At 41.8% G+C, this 20,530-nt stretch overlaps 2 protein-coding genes across 4 annotated transcripts in view; one reads left to right on the top strand and one right to left on the bottom strand.

Annotated features, from left to right (window-relative positions):
• The window catches only part of RBP4 (retinol binding protein 4), an 85,979-nt gene that overhangs the window by 12,403 nt on the left and 53,046 nt on the right, over positions 1–20,530 (bottom strand). The window lies entirely within an intron of this gene.
• Positions 8,201–20,530, top strand: part of PDE6C (phosphodiesterase 6C) — a 64,861-nt gene continuing 52,531 nt past the window's right edge. The window contains exons 1-4 of one of the 3 annotated variants that reach the window (XM_012454793.2): positions 8,201–8,869; positions 16,639–16,791; positions 16,901–16,990; positions 17,939–18,079. In XM_012454793.2, the coding sequence (XP_012310216.2) occupies positions 8,390–8,869; positions 16,639–16,791; positions 16,901–16,990; positions 17,939–18,079 (864 nt within the window). In that variant the 5' untranslated portion in view covers positions 8,201–8,389. Of the gene's footprint in view, positions 8,870–9,974; positions 10,044–16,638; positions 16,792–16,900; positions 16,991–17,938; positions 18,080–20,530 lie in introns of those variants that run through there. The other 2 variants (XM_012454794.3, XM_012454795.3) reach the window with 2 other exon arrangements.

The following is a 20,530-nucleotide window of genomic DNA, read 5'->3' as shown; positions in this document are numbered from 1 at the left end:
GAGGTCAGGAATTCAAGACCAGCCTGGCCAAGATGCTGAAAACATTTATTTTTAAAGATCTGGTCAGAGTTCATGCTTTCTACCATATACGTTCTCAGGATTTAGTATTTGTAGCAGAGGTGGATACTCGGCCTTTCACTGAAAGATTTGCAGTCCCCTTCCATGCTGTAAAGTTGGGGACTACATCTGCCAATCCCTGTCTTCCCTGTCCCCACTTCCTGAAGCCCTATAAGTCCACGAGCCTTCTGGCCAGTGGAAGAGGCTGTGTCATTCCCAGGCAGGGCTCAGAAAAGCTGCCTGTTCAATTGTTCATGTCCTCTCTTTTCTTCTCTTATCTGCCAGGGTCCCCACTGGTGACTGATTTTATGTGAACGAGAGATGAACTTCCACTGGATGAAGCTACTGAGATTTGAGGGATTACCTGTAACAGAAGTTAATGTTACCTTAACCTTAACAGTAGCAAACAAGTCCCTAACTCCTAAAAAAGATTGAAAAAGATTTTATCATAACTGACTGAAGAACTAATGCAAGACACTTATGTCTTTAACCAGTGAAAATTAAGCACTTCCAACCAGCTCCATTTTATACAAAGTAACATTTATACCCACATCCCGACATAGACCAAGAAAAATGAAAAACAAGGAAATGGAGAACATTTATCTTCTGACTGCATTTAAAAGATGTCAAAATAATTGGTTGAAAAATGAAAAGGTTAGTCAGTCCACATTTTCAGGTACAAAGAGATAAATTAATTTTTTAACACCATATTGAGTGTTCTCAGTGGTTACAAAGTCATCAGTCCATCTCATCAATTTAGATAAAAATAATACGGGTTTCACCAACCGAATTGTCTCTGAGACACCTGGTTATACCCATCGATTAAGTGCAGGCACAAGGCTCTCATGAGAGCAAATGTGCAGATAAAGTGTCCCGTGCAGTTGGCTGCCAGATGTGCCTGAATGGCTTTCCATGGTGGGTAATTATAGGAACAGAGAATCTGGCTAAGGCGGAACTAAAGAGTGGGTTCAGTATAATGATGTGAAATACACTGAATTAACCCAGGACATTGTTGATTTTTGTGTTGGTGCTTCTACCTCGTAGGCATATGTTTTGGCTGTTGTATAAGCATAACTTCCTGTAGAAATCATTAACTGCAGTGAAAAATTTTAACAATGATGGAATTTAAAATTACATGTGCTCATTTATAGAGAGAACTACTGAAAACTTGTTTGAACAGAAAGTTTAAGGAAGTTAAATCATTCTTTGGTAGATTTTTAAACAGATTGTCTGGGATTTTTATTTCACTCTTGTATTAGTATTTAACATTTTATGATATTTATCTAGATTTTGAAATCTTCAAAGAGTCTTTGTATATTTCCCTGTAGCATCGAGTACGATGTCTAGTTCACCTCATAGGCACACCTTTTAATTTAGCCATATTTAAACTGGTAGTTTTAGAGTAGGTTACTATCACTTACTGGCTGTGATCTTGGGCGAGTTAACTTAATTTCTCGGTGCTTCAATTTCTCACCTGCAAAATAATAATAGTGCCTACCTCATAAGAGTATTGTAAAAATTAAATGAGATAATATATGTAAGGATCTTAGGAGGGTACCTGTCACAGAGTATAGTTTTTGTTTGTCATCTATTCTTATTATCCTTTTATTATTACCAGGTGATTTATGTTTCTGAAAAAATTCTCTGTAAATGGAATGGAGTTTTCACATTGACTTAGTTATCATTTCAGAGTTTATCTAAATAAATTTATTGTCATTAAAATATCTTGGTATCTAAGATCTTGACTTTTTCCCTCATTTTCTCCGTCAGTTAATATTCTATCGGAAAAAACTCAACAAGAAATCTATGCTTTGAATGAACCAGAAGCACTGATATAAAAATTAAACAGTGAAGTCAACAATTATTTTGTCATGTTAAAAATTTATTCTAAGTGATCTGTTTGGTAATTTTAAATTTTAAGATATGTCATTTTCCATCCTATTTGACAAATGGTGCTGGGGAAATTGGCTAAGTATATGCAGAAGAATGAAACTTGACCCCTACCTCTCACCATCTACAAACACTGACTCAAGATGGATTAAACACTTGAATGTAAGACATCAAACTATAAAAATCCTAGAAGAAAGCCTAGGAAATACTCTTCTGAACATCAGCCTAGGCAAAGAATTTATGAGTAAGTCCTCAAAAGAAAACACAATAAAAACAAAAATCGACAAGTGGGACCTAATTAAACCAAAGAGTTTCTGCCCAACAAAAGACACTACCAACAGAGTAAACAGACACTCCACAAAATGGGAGAAAATATTAGCAAACCCTGCATCTGACAAAAGACTAATATCCAGAATCTATAAGGAACTTAAACAAATCAACAAGAAGAAAACAACCCCATTAAAAAGTGGGCAAAGGACAGGAACAGAGATTTCTCAAAAGAAGACATACAAGCAGCCAACAAACATGAAAAAATGCTCAACATCACTAATCATTAGATAAATGTGAATCAAAATCACCCTCTCACACCAGACAGTATGATTATTATTAAAAAGTCAAAAAATAACAGATGTTGGCAAGGTTGTGGAGAAAAAGGAACACTCATATGCCGTTGGTGGGATTGTAAATTGGTTCAGCCCCTGTTTTGAAAGCAGTGTCGAGATTTCTCGAAGAACTAAAAATAGAATTCCCATTTGACACAGCAATCCATTACTGAATAGATACCTAAAGAAAAATAAACCATGCTACCTAAAAGACACCTGCACTCACATGTTTATCACAGCACTCTTCACAATAACAAAGACGGAATCAACCCAGGTGCCCATTAGAGGTGAGCTGGGTAAAGAAAACGTGGTACATACGCACCATGGAATACTATGCAGCCATACAAAGAACAAAATCATGTCCTACACGGCAACATGGATGCAGCTGGAGGCCATTATCCTAAGTGAATTAATGCAGGAACAGAAAACCAAATACTACACGTTCTTACTTATAAGTGAGAGCTAAACATTCAGTATACATGGACACAATGATGGAAACAATAGACACTGAGACCTCCAAAAGGACAAGGGAAAGGGTTGAAAAACTACCTCTTGAGTACTGTACTCCTTATCTGGGTGATGGGTTCAACTGAAGCCCAAACCTCAGCATCACGCAATAGATCCATATAACAAACCTACACATGAACCCCCAAATCAGAAAGTTTTTAAAAAACAAAACATGTCATTTTCTGAAATTGATTTTGTTTTTTTCAGTGCCTAGTAGCAGACAGTCAATAAGAGACACAAAGATCTTGCTAACACTGGCCAGAAGCTCTGCAAAGAACTATCCCGAGAGGAAGAGCCATGGAAATCACAAGACTTTGTCAAGGACAGTAAAGAAAGAAAAGCCTATTGGTGTGTGTGCTAAAAGGAGGGTTCTAATATTACCCATTTAAAAATCTTTGATAAAATGTCATTTGTCTTAGTTCAGGTGGCTCTAACAAGTGTCATAGACACAGTAGCTGATAGACAATAGAAATTCACTTTTCAAAGTTCTGGAGGCTGAAGGTCTGAGATCAGGGTGCCAGCATGATCAGGTTCAGTGATGGCCATCTTCCTCTTCCAGGTCACAGACAGCCATCTTCTCATGGTATCCTTACATGGAAGAAAGAGGGCTAGAGAGCTCTCTGGGCTCCCCTTAATAAGGGCACTAAAACCACTTGTGGGGGTTCCATCTTCATGACCTAGTCACATCCTGAAGGCCATACTGCCTGATACCATCAGATTGGAGGTTAGGATTTCGACAGATGAGTTTTAGGAGAACACAAACATTCAGTCCATAACTTCCCCCAACACTCAAAGTAGTTAACAGTGACCCCTTGCCTTGCTTGCTTTTTCTAACTAATCAATTGCCTAGCCCTGTCAATTGTCGTGACACATTTGCTGGATTGTGTCTCACATTTGTCACTTTTTTTCTTTCTTTGCTTCTTTTTTTTTTTTTTTGATGGAGTTTCGCTCTTCTTGCCCAGGATAGAGTGCAATGGCGTGATCTTGGCTCACCGCAACCTCCCCATCCTGGGTTCAAGTGATTCTCCTGCCTCAGCCTCCTGAGTAGCTGGGACTACAGGCATGCATCATCATGCCCGGCTAATTTTGTATTTTTTAGTAGAGACAAGGTTTCTCCATGTTGGTCAGGCTGGTCTTGAACTCCTAACCTCAGATGATCCACCTGTCTCAGCCTTCCAAAGTACTGGGATTACAGGTGTGAGCCACCATGTCCTGCCTTGAAATAATTTCAGTTAATATTTTGATGTATGTACCTCTGTCTCTGTGTATTAAGAGAATTATGCTGCAACACTGTTTGTAATTAGTTGCATATCATAAATGTTTGTTCATGTCAATAGACTTTAACATTAGATTGGTGCAAAAGTAATTGCGGTTTTTGCCATTAAAAGTAACGGGAGAAAGCCGGGCACGGTGGCTCATGCCTGTAATCCTAGTACTTTGGGAGGCCAAGATGGGTGGATCACCTGAGGTCAGGAGTTCAAGACCAGCCTGGCCTTCAGGTGAAACCCCATCTTAAAAAAAAAAAGTAATGGGAGAAACAGCAATTACTTTTGCACCAACCTGATAGCTGTGCTTTCTATTTTCGAAGTCTAATACCATTTATTTACTCACCCTCCTACTACTGAGTGTCCAGGCTATTTCTAATCTTTTACTTTTATACTCATGCTCATGATAAACACACTTGAAACTACATTAATCACATACGTTCTTCATTATTTCTCTAAGATGAATTCATACAAGCAGAATTATAGCGTCAAAGCCTGTATACATTTTTAGGTTGTTTGATAATGAGCAAAGGCAATAAAGTATCTTAATCTGTATCCCAATGCCCAGTATTCTTTTTCCTGGAAGTTATCGTTTTCATTAAGTTTGTAAAGAAGAACACTAATAATGTTGCCTCCCACTTCAAACATTTTTCAGGATTCAAAATCCTCAGTCTAGCCTTTGAGGCCCCTGTAATCTGGGCCCGACCCCACTTCCCAGGATCACCTCTCACTGTACCCCATGTTACCCTACAGCCCATGCTATTGTTTCTGCTGTTCCCACCACCTAGAACATGCTCATTTCTACCCTGTTTCCAACCACACTAGATATGATCCCCCCCTTTTTTTTTTGAGATGGAGTCTCATTTTGTCATCAGGCTGGAGTGTAGTGGCATGACCTTGGCTCACTGCAACCTCCTCCTCCCAGGTTCAAGTGATTCTCCTGCCTCAGCCTCCCCAGTAACTGGGACTACAGGCACACGCCACCACGCCCAGCTAATTTTTGTATTTTTAGTAGAGACGGGTTTCACCATGTTGGCCAGGATGGTCTCAATATCTTGACCTTGTGATCCACCTGCCTCAGCCTCCCAAAGTGCTGGGATTACAGGCGTGCAACACCGTGCCTGGTCAATATGATCCCTTTCATGAAATCCCATAGCCATGTGCATGTACCTCACTTCCAGCATTAATCGTATTCTGTTCTATGTCTCATGACTTTTTATGCGTTAGTCTTATCTCCCTTCCCACACCACAAGTGCTTGTAAGGCTGGGACCACCCCCAGAGTCCCCTGCAGTAGAAGCATAACTGTCAGAATTGTCTTGGTAATGCTTCAGTGACAACAACCCTCATGTCTCTGAGGATGAAAACAAGACAGGTTTATTTCTCATCATTCTACAGGTCCATCTCGGGTCAGCAGGGGCCTCTGTTACGTGACATCCTCACTCTGGGATTCAGGAGCACCTTCATCTGAAACTGATATGGCAGGAGAGAGAGCCGAGAGCTAGAGAGCCTCACATTGGCAATTGATTGCTCCTGTCTGAAAGTGATATTTCTGCCCACAACCCATTGGCTAAAATCAGTCATGTGGCTCTACCAGAGGGAGGAGGAGTAATCTTCTCATATAACTGGGAGAAGGGAAGAATCATGTAATATAAGGGAAACTTGAAGTCTCTATCACAATAGCTAGAATGATGCCTTGCTTATAACAGACAATCAATAGACAAATGTTGAATGAACAAATGAGGCCAGGCGTGGTGGCTCACACCTGTAATCCCAGCACTTTGGGAGGCCAAAGCAGGCAGGTCATCTAAGGAGTTCAAGACCACCCTGGCAAACAAGGCAAAACCCCGTCTCTACTAAAAATGCAAAAAAATTAGCTAGGCATGGTGGCACTCACCTGTAATCCCAGCTACTCAGGAGGCTGAGGCAAGAGACTCACTTGAACCTGGGAGATGGAGGTTGCAGTGAGCTGAGATCATGCCTGGGCAACAGAGTGAGACTCTGTCTCAAAAAAAAAAAGGAAGAATGAACAAATGAATGAATCTCTAACTAGTTAGAAAAACAAAAGAATGCTGACTATAATAGAATATTTCTTTCCAAATTAATATTCACTTTTATAAGATTATAAAAGATGAACGTATATGGGCATTTTGTTTTCTCTATTAAGTAAAAGTCTGTACATGGAATGCAAATATGTGTTTTTCCCTCTCTATTTCAAGAGGAAAGGATGAAACCAGGAAATCGTGAGCATATCACATACTTTTGGGAGAAGTAGGAACTGTACCATTAGTCACACAAAATAACTTGGTAGGAAAGAGTTATCCTCATCTCAAAACCGTGAGATGAGGAGGATGGACCCATAGGAGAGGTGACTCGGTTGATTCAACTCTCTCCTGGGAAATACATCTCTGCATTATCCTAATTATATTACTAGGATGTTATGAAGTAAATAGTCATCCAACAAGAAACCTCCTGAGACTAGAGTCGAGTGTGACATAGGACAGTCCAAGAAAATGTGTGCACCTGACAAGGTGCTCTGAGGCAGCAGGTGAAGCTCAGCCACAAGAAGTGGCATAACTCAACAAATGACTGCGTTCTGTTCCCCTGGGAAAACCATGTTTCCCACCAAGACTCTCTCAATTCATGACAGGGAACATGCAACCTCAACAGATGTCTTTTTCTTTTGTGACTAATAAGATTACTGTCTCTAAAGAGGTAAAGCTTTACATTTAGAGAACTAAATGAAACTCACAGGGTTGCTATTTTTGAAGCAAACTTAAATGTGGCTGTAACAATAATTTTTAGAGTCACTGTAACATTTGTGTGTATTTTCCACTTAAGAGAATTTGTCGTATTAGGTTTGTAGCTTTATTGACATGTTTAAAACACCTTGACTAAGCTTGAAACCAACATTTAAATATCGAAGGCAATTGGTTCATGAAATAATAGTGTGAATTATTAGTTGCATAATAGTGTTTAAATATTTGGGGAAATGTGTTTAATAGATGTAAAAGCTTAGTAAAGTGAACATTAAACAAAACCAAGTAGTGTTAAGTGTTCTTTCTATGCCAGCAGCCCCTGAGACGTTAAGGATCCTAGCAACAGACAAGATATCTATCATCTAGTAGATTTAGCAGATTGTATGTTGGAGCAAAATCGCATGACGTCTGGCTATTACTATTGAAAATGAAATCCTAATTAATATACTTAGCAGAAAAACCCAGCTAGTAACTATGTAGGTTGCCTTTTGTAATTACGGTCTCTTGACAAGGGCTATTATACAGTTCGTGGCTTGATTCGGCTTGGATCATTGGCAAATGTTTTTCTATGTTCACCTCTCTAGTAATAAGCTTGAGGTATATTCCTTTAAAACACTTCTGAGGTCAAGCTTTCTAAAGTGAGGGGGATTGAGAGGTGAGGGTTTTAGAGAAAGAGGAGGCCAGGCAACCTTGGTTATCAAAAGACTTTTAAGAAAAGAAAAGATTAAGATTCACCTTTATGTTGTGGTGATGCTAAACTGTTCCATATCCCCCAAATCTTCATTAATATTACTATAGAAACAAAAAAATCCAAGCATTTCTGAGGTCTAAATAGTTTTACTTCCAATGACTATCGTGGAAGAACAATTCAAAGTGCCAATGGTTGCCGACGTCACGTCATTCATGGATATGTCAGTGAATGTCCCATCTTTCTTGCTGTGGACAGCAGCCAACATTCGTTATTTTTCTGGAATGGACACTGAAGCTTGCTATTTGCTAGCTGATCTAAGGTGCTCTGAGGATTCTCTGGGGACTTATGAGCTACTAATGCTCAGGGATTTAGTGTCCTGAAGAACTCTTTAATCCTCTGCTTCCTGAACCCACCCTAAGCCAGGGCCTTCTGTCACATCCCAAGAGTTACAGGCAGTGTGAAAGCTCTGCTTTCTGCTTGACCTTTGAAAGTCCTATGAGGGACCATTGACGGTTTCCTCAGTAATTTCCACCAGGATGTATTTCCTTCTCATCACTCCGCCTCAGGTAGTGCTCTGAAAGTTATCCTTTCTGAACAACAGCAGCAGAGCCAGCCACACCATGGGTGACATTGACCAAGATGCCGTGAAGAAATACCTGGAGGAGAACCCTCAGTTTGCCAAGGAGTACTTTGATAAGAAGCTCCGGGTGGAGGTGCTGGGAGAAATCTTCAAGAACAGCCAGGTGCCAGTCCAGTCCAGCATGTCCTTTCCGGAGCTGACCCAGGTGGAGGAGTCGGCCCTGTGCTTGGAGCTGCTGTGGACCATGCAGGAGGAGGAGGGCACCCCGGAGCAGGGGGTTCACAGGGCCCTGCAGAGGCTGGCCCACCTGCTCCAGGCTGACCGCTGCAGCATGTTCCTGTGCCGGGCCCGGAATGGCACACCTGAGGTGGCTTCCAGGCTGCTGGATGTCACCCCCACCTCCAAGTTTGAGGACAACCTGGTGGGCCCTGACAAAGAAGTTGTGTTTCCATTGGACATTGGGATAGTGGGTTGGGCTGCTCACACGAAGAAAACGCATAATGTCCCAGATGTGAAAACGGTAGGTGGCTTAATGACAGTGGGGCAGAGGTCTTGGTGGGGTCAGGGAGGGACCAATGGGAAAGAGAGATGGTTCTGTCCTTGTGGCATTAGTTTGGCAATAACCAGGGGAATGTGGGTGGCAGGGAAGAGGATCACCCCAGCCTAGTGTTACCAAATGTAGCAAATGAAATTTCAAGTTGCCCAGCTGAACTTGAGTTTTAGATAAACAATGAATTCTTGTTTTCTGAAGTGTAAGTATGTCCCATGTAATGTTTGGCATTTTATCAGGTCATCCTACCTGGACCTGGTGCATTCCACACCCCTCCCTTATGCCTTCTCCAGTGCTCTGGGGGAACTTTCCTTTTCAGCAACACCAGCAAAACAAACCGCCCCACCAGGGAAATGGGCCAACATGCCCAGATGGCAAGATTTGTGAACTGCGCCCCGTGCCCCTCATTCACAGTCCTTTGAAAACATTCAGGTTTTTTGGATGGATTTGCTCGTAAACCAATTCTTTCATCTAAGGACCAATTGTACAAAAAGAAAAAATGATGCCATTTGGAAGTTCAGAGGTTTGAATTTGGAATTCATTACATATGTGGATTTAGGTGAGAGTGAAGTGCAATTGACCACTCCCATTGCTCCATAACCCAGACCTTTCAAGAATGAATTCCAATCATGTAAGTGGGACATTTGGACCCTCTTGAGGATCAACAGCATACTGCACAAACACAAGGCATTGAGATGCCCCTTATAGATACAGAAAAACTTTCTTCTTACCATTACAGTACATGTTCATTTTTTTAGAATTATAAGATACAAATAAACAAAAGGAGGAAATGCTAATCACCCATCATCCCTCCCCTCAGCAATAATCAAGGGTACCAACTTAGAGATTCTCCTGGCAGCTCCTTTTCTACACGTGTTCCATTATTACTGTTTACCATTAACAAAAAGGGAGAAGTGGATTATAATGGAACAGAGTTGTATGGGAACAGCCTGTGAAATGCTTTCTGTGCAGGGGTGAATAGGGCAGCTGGAGAGGCAGGAGGATAATCCCCTAAATGCCTCCTGAAGCTGATTATAGGGAGAGGGTCACACGGACCCAAGAGGTATGGAAGTCGTCAAACATGGGCAACTCCCTGCAAACAGCCACAGGACACCGCTCAGGTGCAAGGATTACCATGGAGCCGGTAGGGCCTTCAGTCCTGAATAATTCCTCCCTTCAGTGAGTTTGAGCTGGGTTGAGTTTGCTTTTGAAGCTGACTGTGGCTGCTTTAGGTGACTAAACAGATGCTTGTCCTTAGGGCAAAGTTCTCTAGACAACCAGCTGGAAAGCAATGTCCACACATCCTGAGGTTTTCTCATGGGAATATGCTCCTTGAAGGTCTCCAGCTGAGCCCATTTCCACTAGGACATCAAACTTTAAAAAGTGGCATTCAGGAATCTTTTTGAAAGGCTTTTAAAGAAGAGATGGGTAAAGTGATTTCTGCTGTTATGCTCTAATGAGCCCAGTTCTCCGTGGTGAGGAGGAAATGATAGCATGGAGCTGCTTGGAGGTGGTTTTGGTCTGTGGCTGTCCATGGCGGGCATCAGAGAATGGACGGAGCGCTTCATCTGGGAGTGGGGAGTCTCTCCTCTCTTCTCTGGAGGGCTCCTGGCTATTCTGGGTGGGACTCAGAAATATGTGTTGAAGACAGATACAGTTCTGTGCTCACAGGAAAGACAGAGGCCCTATTGACTCTTCATTTCAACTGCTTCTTTACATTTTTTCCCTCTAGAGTGGGGATTTTCAACTCTGGCTGCACATTAAAACCGTGTTAAGCTGGGTGCAGTAGCTCACGCCTGTAATCCCAGCACTTTGGGAGGCCAAAGCGGGTGGATGGCTTAAGCCCAGGAGTTAAGAGGCCAGCCTGACCAACATAGGGAACCCCCGTCTCTACCAAAAATACAAAAATTGGCCAGTCATGCTGGCGTGTGCCTGGAGTCCCAGCTACTTGGAAGGCTGAGGTGGGAGGATGACTTGAGCCTGGGAGGCTGAAGCTGCAGTGAGCTAAGTTCACATACTGCACTCCAGCCTGGATGACAGAATGAAACCCTTTTTCAAAAACAAAAAAAAACCAAACACAATCCATGAAACCATATTTGTGGCTTTATTGTTACAGCGGACTCTTAAAGGTTAGAATTCAGGCATTAGTATTTTTATTTTTATTTTATTATTTATTTATTTAGTTAGTTTTGAGACAGAGTCTCACTCCATCGCCCAGGCTGGAGTGCAATGGTGCAATCTTGGCTCACTGCAACCTCTGCCTCCCGGGTTCAAGCAATTCTCCCGCCTCAGCCTCCTGAGGAGCTGGGACTACAGGTGTGAGCCACCATGCCTGGCTAATTTTTGTAGTTTTAGTAGAAACAAGGTTCCACCACGTTGGCTAGGCTGGTACCAAACTTCTGATCTCAGGTGATCCACCTACCTCGGCCTCCCAAAGTGCTGGGATTACAGGTGTGAGCCATCGTGCCTGGCCCTGGCATTAGTATTTTTAAAAAGCTCCCCCAGGTACTTCTCATATGCAGCCAATGTTGAAAACCACTGGTCTATTGGGTGAGCAGATACAGGAGGAGGAAGTGAATTTCAAATCAACTGTGGAATATTAGAGATGAAAGGGGCTTATCAAGTCTTTAGCCTGACTCTGTCCTGTGGCGGACAGGAAGTTGAAGCTACAGGCATTGTATCTCCCCTGGGTCATGGTACGTGCCTGTGGATGAGAAGGGTTGGAATGGAGGTAGCTGAGTACGTGTCCAGCGCTCTGTTTGGCTACCTTACACCCCTGCAGTTTCACCATGCTTTAGCCGCTGTAGTAAGATTTGCAACGGGAAAGGAAGTAGAAACCAATGTTCTAAATGAAATATCTAATTAATTCTTCCTCTTTTCATTGCACTTGGCAATTTAAAAAACATTCTCTGATAAGGATTGCATTTTTAATTTCCAGCCTATATCATAGGAGTCATTCAAAGTCAGGTGGGCAGGATGTGGCAGGGCTGGGGCAATAACTCAGGTTAATTCAGGAATTTGTTTGAAAGGCTTTTAAAGAAGGGATGGGTAAACCTTGGGTAAACAGTCCATTGAACTTAAGAACATTTCCTTGTGTTTAGAATCTGGAATAAAACGGCATTAAGTTTCAAGCCACAGAGTGAAATGTGTTTGCAAAGAAGTGCTGCTGGCCAAGCACGGTGGCTCACGCCTGTAATCTCAGCACTTTGGGAGGCTGAGGTGGGTGGACCCCTTGGAGGCCTCCCTCTTTCTACCACAGCCCTGACCACATACAACTTTTCTCTGCTTAGCAGTGTGGGAGCAGGTGAGGGAAAGACTTCTCACACCTGGACAAAAGTACATACTCCCAACCTTGGAGGGTCCATGAAGGTAACAGGGAAGCCACTTGGTATAGGGAGAGGCCTTTGGCATTAATTAGACAGACCTGGGTGCAGATCCATGTCTGTGACTTAGTAAGTGTGTGATGGAGTTTCTACCCCTAAAAAATGGAGATAAGCAAATGTACAGACTAAATGTATACGAAGGACCTGGCTCATAGTAGATGCTCAATAAATGATAGCTGCGATAATATTGTCATTGTACCAGTCGGGGTTTAGGAGCTGGGTGTGGTTGGCCAAAAAAGGGTCAATAATTATTGCCTGATTTAAAACAAGTTGAAGGCAGGAAGACTTTTAACAACAGGAAACTGAGAGATATCCTCAAAGTTGTTTCTTTCTCTTTTGGGAAAGCTGTCCGTGAACTATGGGTGATCTTGATTCTGACTATGATTTAAGAGTCCTCCTTCCGGGTGGATATTGTGGTGAGCTGAGATCATGCCATTGCACTCCAGCCTGGGCAACAGGGACGAGACTCCATTTCAAAAAAAAAAAGTCCTCCTTCCGGCTAGGCACAGCGGCTCACGCCTGTTATCCCAGCACTTTGGGAGGCTGAGGCGGCCGGATCACCTGAGGTCAGGAGTTTGAGACCAGCCTGACCAACATGGAGAAACCCTGTCTCTACTAAAAAATACAAAATTAGCCGGGCATGGTGGCACATGCCTGTAATCCTAGCTACTCAGGAGGCTGAGGCAGGAGAATCACTTGAACTCGGGAGGCAGAGATTGCGCCATTGCACTCCAGCCTGGTCAACAAGAGGGAAACGCCATCTCAAAAAAAAAAAAAAAAAGTCCCCCTTCCTCTCTCTTCCTTCCTTCCTCTACTTCTGCCTTGAATCTCAAGGGTTAAGGGTGTTTAATCAGGATTTATTGACATCTGATCAGGGATCAGGCCTCCTGTTGCTCTAAACAATGTTCTCCAGCTGCCTTCAAGGGCTTCTCTGAAGAACCATCAAGGGACACACACAGATTTACATAAAGAAACTTCACTAAGGATTTTTTGAGCTAGTGAAAATAAAACACAAAAACCCCTCCCTTCCCCTGTGCTGTAACTTGATGGCTGGTTTATCTAGGGGTTTCAGATGTAATAATAAGCAAATATTAAATTTTGAAACGTTCAAGCCATTTTCTCAAAACAGTCCATCGAACTTAAGAACATTTCCTTGTGTTTAGAATCTGGAATAAAATGACGTTAGGTTTGAAGCTGCAGAAAGAAACATGTTTGCAAAGAAGTGCTGCTGGCCGGGCACGGTGGCTCACGCCTGCAATCCCAGCACTTTGGGAGGTTGAGGCGGGCGGATCACCTGATGTCAGGAGTTTGAGACCAGCCTGGCCAACATGGCGAAACCCTGTCTCTACTAAAAATAAAAAAATTAGCCAGGTGTGGTGGCAGGCGCCTGTAATTCCAGCTATTCGTGAGGCTGAGGCAGGAGAATCCCTTGAACCCAGAAGGCAGAGGATGCAGTAAGCCGAGATCGCGCCATTGCACTCTAGCCTGGACAACAAGAGCGAAACTCCATCTCAAACAAACAAAAAAAGTCCTGCTTAACTTCTTCCCATGGTGCATGTTTCTGGTATTTCGATTATTCCTTTAGTGTCCAGGCTGTGTAAATAAAGATGACGTGATCTGCATGGATAACAGGGTAGAAGGGAAACAATGGGAGCTGGTCTAGATAAGCAGTGGATTAAGAGAAAGAATCTAACAAAGCTTGCAGAGACTTTGGTCTGAGGGTGAAGATGCTATGGGGAAACAGAAGTAACAGATAAAGTGGATAGGAAAGAAATGTGATTGTTGGTGGCGTGAGGCAGTGTGTTGGCCCTCAGAAGGAAGGCTGCTCCCCAGTATGGCAGGCCTACATCCAGCTATGGGCATCTGATTTCTCCAGTGATTTGAATTGTCTAGAAAAATTAAAACTAGAAGCAAAATGGTAATTGCAAAACAACTACTTTTCATTCAGGAAAGCCTAGAGAAGCACTAACTTTCTCTTCCAAGTACTTACTGAATATCTACTATGTGCCAGACACTTTTCTAAGTGCTCTGCCTGTACTATTTATTCTATCTCCACATCAGGGATTCTAGGCAGTAGATGGAAGCATTATCCCTATTTTCAGATTAGAAAACAAGGACACAGAGGGTAAGTAACATGCCTGGAACCATACAGCTAGTACATTGGGGCCCAGTTTCAGCCAAGAAAATCTGACTCCAAAACATTCCGTGCCTTTATGCAACGCTGATGCCTAAATAAATAGTTGGTTTGTGTGTTTCCACTTTGAGAAAGGTATGAAAGAGGTCTGGGTGAGGGGCGCATTCATCCCCTTTACATCCCACATTTCCTCTGAGAGCGGTACCATTTCTGGTGATCCTCCACAGGAGTGATTCCCCATTGGGTTGAGCCTAAGAATGACCTGTGCCACTTAAAAGTACAGGTTCCACTGGAGGCGATTAGGATTCAGTGTATCTGCTCCATTAATCTGCTGGTGATTCTGAGGCATGTCTCAGGACTGCTAATCTCATTTGAGCTCTGTGAGTTCTATTGGTCAACCAGCCCTTGTTCCCTGGTGGAAACTCTGGCCTGAAAATGACACACAGAAAATTCTCACATTTTGTACTTTGAGAACCCAGACAGAATCCAGTCTCCAAGGTTTGTGCTGCTTTTAGAAGCACTGCCAACACAGGGAAATGAAAAGAATACAACTGTGGAAGGAATACCACACTAATTTTGGCCAACAAGTCTCAGAGTTAAGGCTGAAGGTTCAGTTCTAATTGAAGAAGTCCTAGGTTCAAAGGGAAGAATGTCATGACCCAAGGAAGGCTGAGTCTAAACCCACCTTGAGCGGCTATTCTCTGAAATGATAGCTAGTAAGATCATTTCCTTCCTCGACCTTTTTCTCAAGTCCTTCCATTTGTGCGCTTCTCTAGACTCATCGCTCAGCCTCTGCTGTGGTCAGTGGATTAAAATCATCTCTTGAATCTACTCTATGAGGCCTGAATCTGGGAAGATCCACCTTCCTCTCTCCCAAAGAAAGAAATAAAGAATAGGAATGAAAGACATAAGCTTGGTAGAACCTTAAAAACCTGATAAGCATCTGATGCTGGCACGAGGGTAGTCCTCAGTCCTCTCACACAGGGTCAGTGGAAGTAAGAATGTGAACCTTTCTTTTTCTTTTTTTTGAGACAGAGTTTCGTTCTTGTTGCCCAGGCTAGAGTATAATGGCATGATCTCGGCTTATGGCAACCTCCACCTCCCGGGTTCAAGCGACTCTCCTGCCTCATCCTCCCGAGTAGCTGAGACTACAGGCATGTGCCGCCATGCTTGGCTAATTTTTATATTTTTAGTAGAGACAGGGTTTTTATCAAGTTGGCCATGATGGTCTCAAACTGCTGACCTCAGGGGATCCGCCTGCCTCGGCCTCCCAAAGTGCTGGGATTACAGGGATGAACCATGGCGCCCAGCCTCAGAATGTGAACCTTCCATCAAAGTAATATATGTAATAAAAAAGTGCATGTTCCTGTTGATCCAGCAAAAGGGATTTCCTTTTTGGGGAATCTGTCACATAAAAATAAATGCAAGAAGGATTAGTGCAGTATTGTTGGTAGTGGGGAAAACTATAAACAGGCAGAATCAGTAGAGGACCATTGAGTGGATCATAGAGCATGCAGGGTGGAATAGTGTGCATGAGTCTAAGAGGTGAGTTCACATCTATATGCATTGGTCTTCAGGGAAGTCCATAAGACATTGTTAAGTGATGAAACTATTATAAGCAATTAGAAGAGGAAATCTTAGAAAAAATAGACAGGAAAACTCTTTGTTCAAGCACAGAGAAAGGCATAGAAGGAGACACACCAGCAGTTAGCACAGATTTCCTCAAGTAGGCTAGATTGAAGGAACTGGGTGGAATGAGAATTTTGGCTTTATGTTAGGACATATGGGTTGATGGTTTCAAGTGCATGTTTTTCCTTTGTGATGAGAGAGAAGCGCTCTAGGAACTGTCTGTATTCCCAGCTGTGATCTCCTTCCCTATACACACTTGCTGTCTATCCTAACCCTGCGCCTTCCCCCTCTTCCTCTTACCACCTCCCTTTCCACTTGGCTGTCTCATCACCTCTTTTCTTCTGGTCCAACCTCAGCCTAACCTAGATAGGCCATAGCTCAGGTGGGAAGCGCTTATTCTGAAATGGGAAATTCCATTCTATGCAGTCATAAGATGGTAGGTGGAGTGGGATTGTTGGTTGGGGACCACTGTACTGGAGCCCTGGTTATCTGCTGGTAGTATTTAAATGAGAGAGAATGATCTGTCATCATCCCTAGATCTACCACTCTATGATTCTGTGCCACGTTGGCAAATGTGTGACTATTTCTTTCAGAACAGTCATTTTTCTGACTTCATGGACAAGCAAACTGGGTATGTCACTAAGAACCTGCTGGCAACCCCGATCGTGATGGGCAAGGAGGTTCTTGCTGTGATCATGGCACTTAACAAAGTAAATGCATCTGAATTTTCCAAACAGGATGAAGAGGTAATGCTAACCCTGGGCATCCGGTTGGAGACTCAGGAAATTTATTTGTTGTTGTATAACCTAAGAAAAGATGCCACAACCATAACTTGTTCTTCTCTGCCGCCTGTAGGTCTTTTCCAAATACCTCAACTTTGTGTCTATCATCCTAAAGCTTCATCATACCACCTACATGTACAATATTGAGTCCCGAAGAAGCCAGGTAAAAGGAAGGCAACATTAATCATTCCATGCTGACCTATTCTGACAAAGGCACTCAGACACAACAAATTCAGATCCCTCCTATCCCTCCTGGGGGTTTAAGCCATGTGGAGCAGATCCCCAGACCTCAGTCCCAGGTGTCCTCTCATGATCTTCCTGCCGCTCTCCCCACCCACACTCCCCTGCACCCCAGGCTCTCCTTCTGTGTGCACAACTGGCTTGGCTTTCTTCGGTCTAGATCCCGAGTGACCTTGGCATTTCTGCCTATGAGATGGTGATGACAATTATGGTACCTACTTCAGATGGTGGTTGTGACTATTTGTCTTTAGCTCTCACATAAAGCTTGTAGCAACAAGCTGGGTCATAGTAAACCTATTAATTTGAAGAGCATGTTATTCCTGCTTCCATGAGACAGAGGAAGAAAGAGCAATATTGGTAGCCAAGATACCTGAGTCTGGCCCACTCTCTGGACCTCAGTTTCTCCACCAGTACAATGCAGGGGTAGAGGTTGAGAGGGAGGTCCCTTCTCACTCGAACTCTCCAGGTAAGATTACCTCCAACTAGCTCTGGATGCATGGAAGGAGGCATGTGGCTCTCTCCACATGAGGGCCAGCAGGAGCCAGTGGGCCACCAATACCGGATTCTCCACCCAGGGACCATCTCTGCATCCATTTTCAGGGCACTTCCCCTTTGGAGCCAAAACATTTAGACACAGGAACCGATCATGGTTTCTTTCTCCCCATAGACTCACAGCCTTGCAAAGGTCTACTAATCATCTTACCTAGAGGATCTGAGTAGTTTGTCGGCCATACACATGTTCAAAATCAGAATTGCATTTTCCAGTGATATGTATTCATTTTATTTGATGCACCTTGTGTTTTCTTATGGCAAATGCTGCATCTCTCCATAGCATACTTTATTCTGTTTTGTTTTTGATACCTACTTTCAGATACTTATGTGGTCAGCCAATAAAGTATTTGAAGAACTCACAGATGTTGAGCGACAGTTTCACAAAGCACTCTACACGGTTAGAACATACCTGAACTGTGAAAGATACTCCATTGGACTGCTGGACATGACCAAGGAGAAGGTTCTTATTGTTCTATACATTTTGTCTCATCTAATATCACCTATAAAACACACACCACAGGAAATGTGATCCTTAAAAAAATAGATACACTATGTAAATGATTAGTCATGATCGATCACAAGAACAGAGATAAAAGTGTGTATCTTGGAGCAAAAAAGATGGCTTGAATCCTGGCTTTTCTGCTTCCTAGTAATATGAGTCTTCAGCAAATCTGGTTTTCTTTTTACATTAATTAACAGACTTTATTTTTAGAGTAGTATTAGGTTTACAGAAAAATTGCTTAGAAAGTACAGAGTTTCCTCTTTCTCTCAGTTTCCCTGTTATTAACATCTTGGATTAGTGTGATGTGATGAATCATTATCGATATATTATTATTAACTAAAGTCCATAGTTTACATTAGGGTTCATTCTTTGTGCAGTTCTCTGGGTTTTGACAAATGTGTAATGTCAAATATCTGTATTACAGTATCAGACAGACTAGTTTCAGTGCCTAGAAGTCCTCTGCTTCACATATTCAGCCTTCCCTCATCCTTTCCAAACTCCTGGTAGCCACCAATTTTTTTTTTTTTTAACTGTTTCTATAGTTTTTGCCTTTTCCAGAATGCCATATAGTTGGAATCATACAGTATGTAGCTTTTTCAGACTGGCTTTTCACTTTGAAATATGCATTTAAGTTTCTTCCATGTCTTTTCATGACTCAATAGCTAATTTATTTTTATCACTGAATAATATTCCATTGTATGGCAGTTTGTTTATACATTTACCTATTGAAGAGTATCTTGGTTGCTTCTAATATTTAGTGATTGTGAATAAAGCTGCCATAAACATTGTATGCAGGTTTATGTGTGTCTATATGTTTTCAACTCAATTGGGTAAATACCAAAGAGGGCAATTGCTGGATTGTATTGTAAGACTAATTGATCTGTGTAAGAAACTGGCAGACTGTCTTCCAAAGTGACTTTACTGTTTTGCACATCTACCAGCTGCACATTCTCACCAGCAGTCGCTAATGTCAGTATTTAGGGTATTAGTCGTGGTATCTCCTTGTTGTTTTAATTTGCAGTTCCCCAATGATATATGATGGCGAGCATCTTCTCATATGTTTACTTGCCATCTGTATATCTTCTTAGGGAGACATCTGCTCAGATCTTTTGCCCACTTTTTAATACGTTGTTTTCTTATCATTCAATTATGAGTTATTTGTATATTAGGAATCCAAGTCCTTTACCAAACATGTGATTTGCAAATACTTTCTCCCAGTCTGTGGCTCATTTTTTCATTCTCTTAACAGTGTCTTCTGCAGAACAGAAGCTTTTAATTTTAATGAAGTCCAATTTTTCAATATTTTTTCTTTCATGGATTGTGCTTTTGGTGTTGTATCTATGAAGTCTCATCAAATCCAAGTTCACCTAGATTTTCTATGTCATCTCCTAGAATTTTTATACTTGTGTGTTTTACATTTAGGTGTATAATCCATTTCGAGTTTTTTTTTTTGTGAAAGGTGTAAGTTCTGTTTCTAGATTCACTTTTTTTTACATGTAGATACTCAGTGGTTCCAATACAAATTGTTGAAAAGACTATTCTTTGTTTATTGCCTTTGCTCCTTTGTCAAAGTCGACTATATTTGTGAGGGTCTATTTCTGGGTTCTCTAGTTTGTTCCATTGATTCATTTGTCCATTCTTTCATTAATACCACACTGCCTTGATTATTGCAGCTTTATGGCAAATCTTAAAGTCAGGTAGTGTCAGCTCTTTGACTTTGTTCTTCTTGTCAGCAAGTCTTTTAAACTACCTGATACTCGGTTTCTTCATCTGCAAAATGAGGACATCTCTCTTATTGATTGTGAGAATTAGAGATTAAATATATATATACATAGTGTTTATATATACATCTTACATATATTTTTTGACTGTGAACAAATTACTTAACCTTTTAAATCTGTAAAACAGGGATAACAGTAGAATTTGTACTAAAGAATTGTTATGAGGATTAAATAAATAATAAATATCAAAATGTTTATGGTAGCTTTTTTCACAATTACTAAATATTAGAAGCAACCACAGTAAGATATATCTATAAACACTATATATGGTGTCTAGAGTTTACATAGTAGGTGCATAATCAATATTATCTTTACCAACCTGAAGTTTTGTAGTCTAAAAAAATTTAATTATTTTAAAGTAGAAATATTGAAACATTTAATATTATTCACAATAATGCCCTTGTCTCATCTTCTTTAATTCTGTTGGTACCCTTCTAGTTCAAAACAACTAATGATACCATATTATTTATATATTTTTTCTTTTCTTTTTTTGGGTGGCGGGAACAGAATCTCACTCTGTCACCAGGCTGGGGTGCAATGGCATGATCTTGGCTCACTGCAACCTCGGCCTCCCAGGTTCAAGCGATTCTCGTGCCTCAGTAGCTGGGATTACAGGCCTGTACCACAT

The sequence above is a fragment of the Aotus nancymaae genome, unplaced genomic scaffold, assembly GCF_030222135.1.
Source record: "Aotus nancymaae isolate 86718 unplaced genomic scaffold, 86718_ANA_hifiasm-v0.15.2.pri h1tg000010l, whole genome shotgun sequence".
Lineage (NCBI taxonomy): Eukaryota > Metazoa > Chordata > Mammalia > Primates > Aotidae > Aotus > Aotus nancymaae.
Note: the sequence above shows the minus strand (reverse complement) of the source record. Positions and strands in the feature narration are given on the sequence as shown.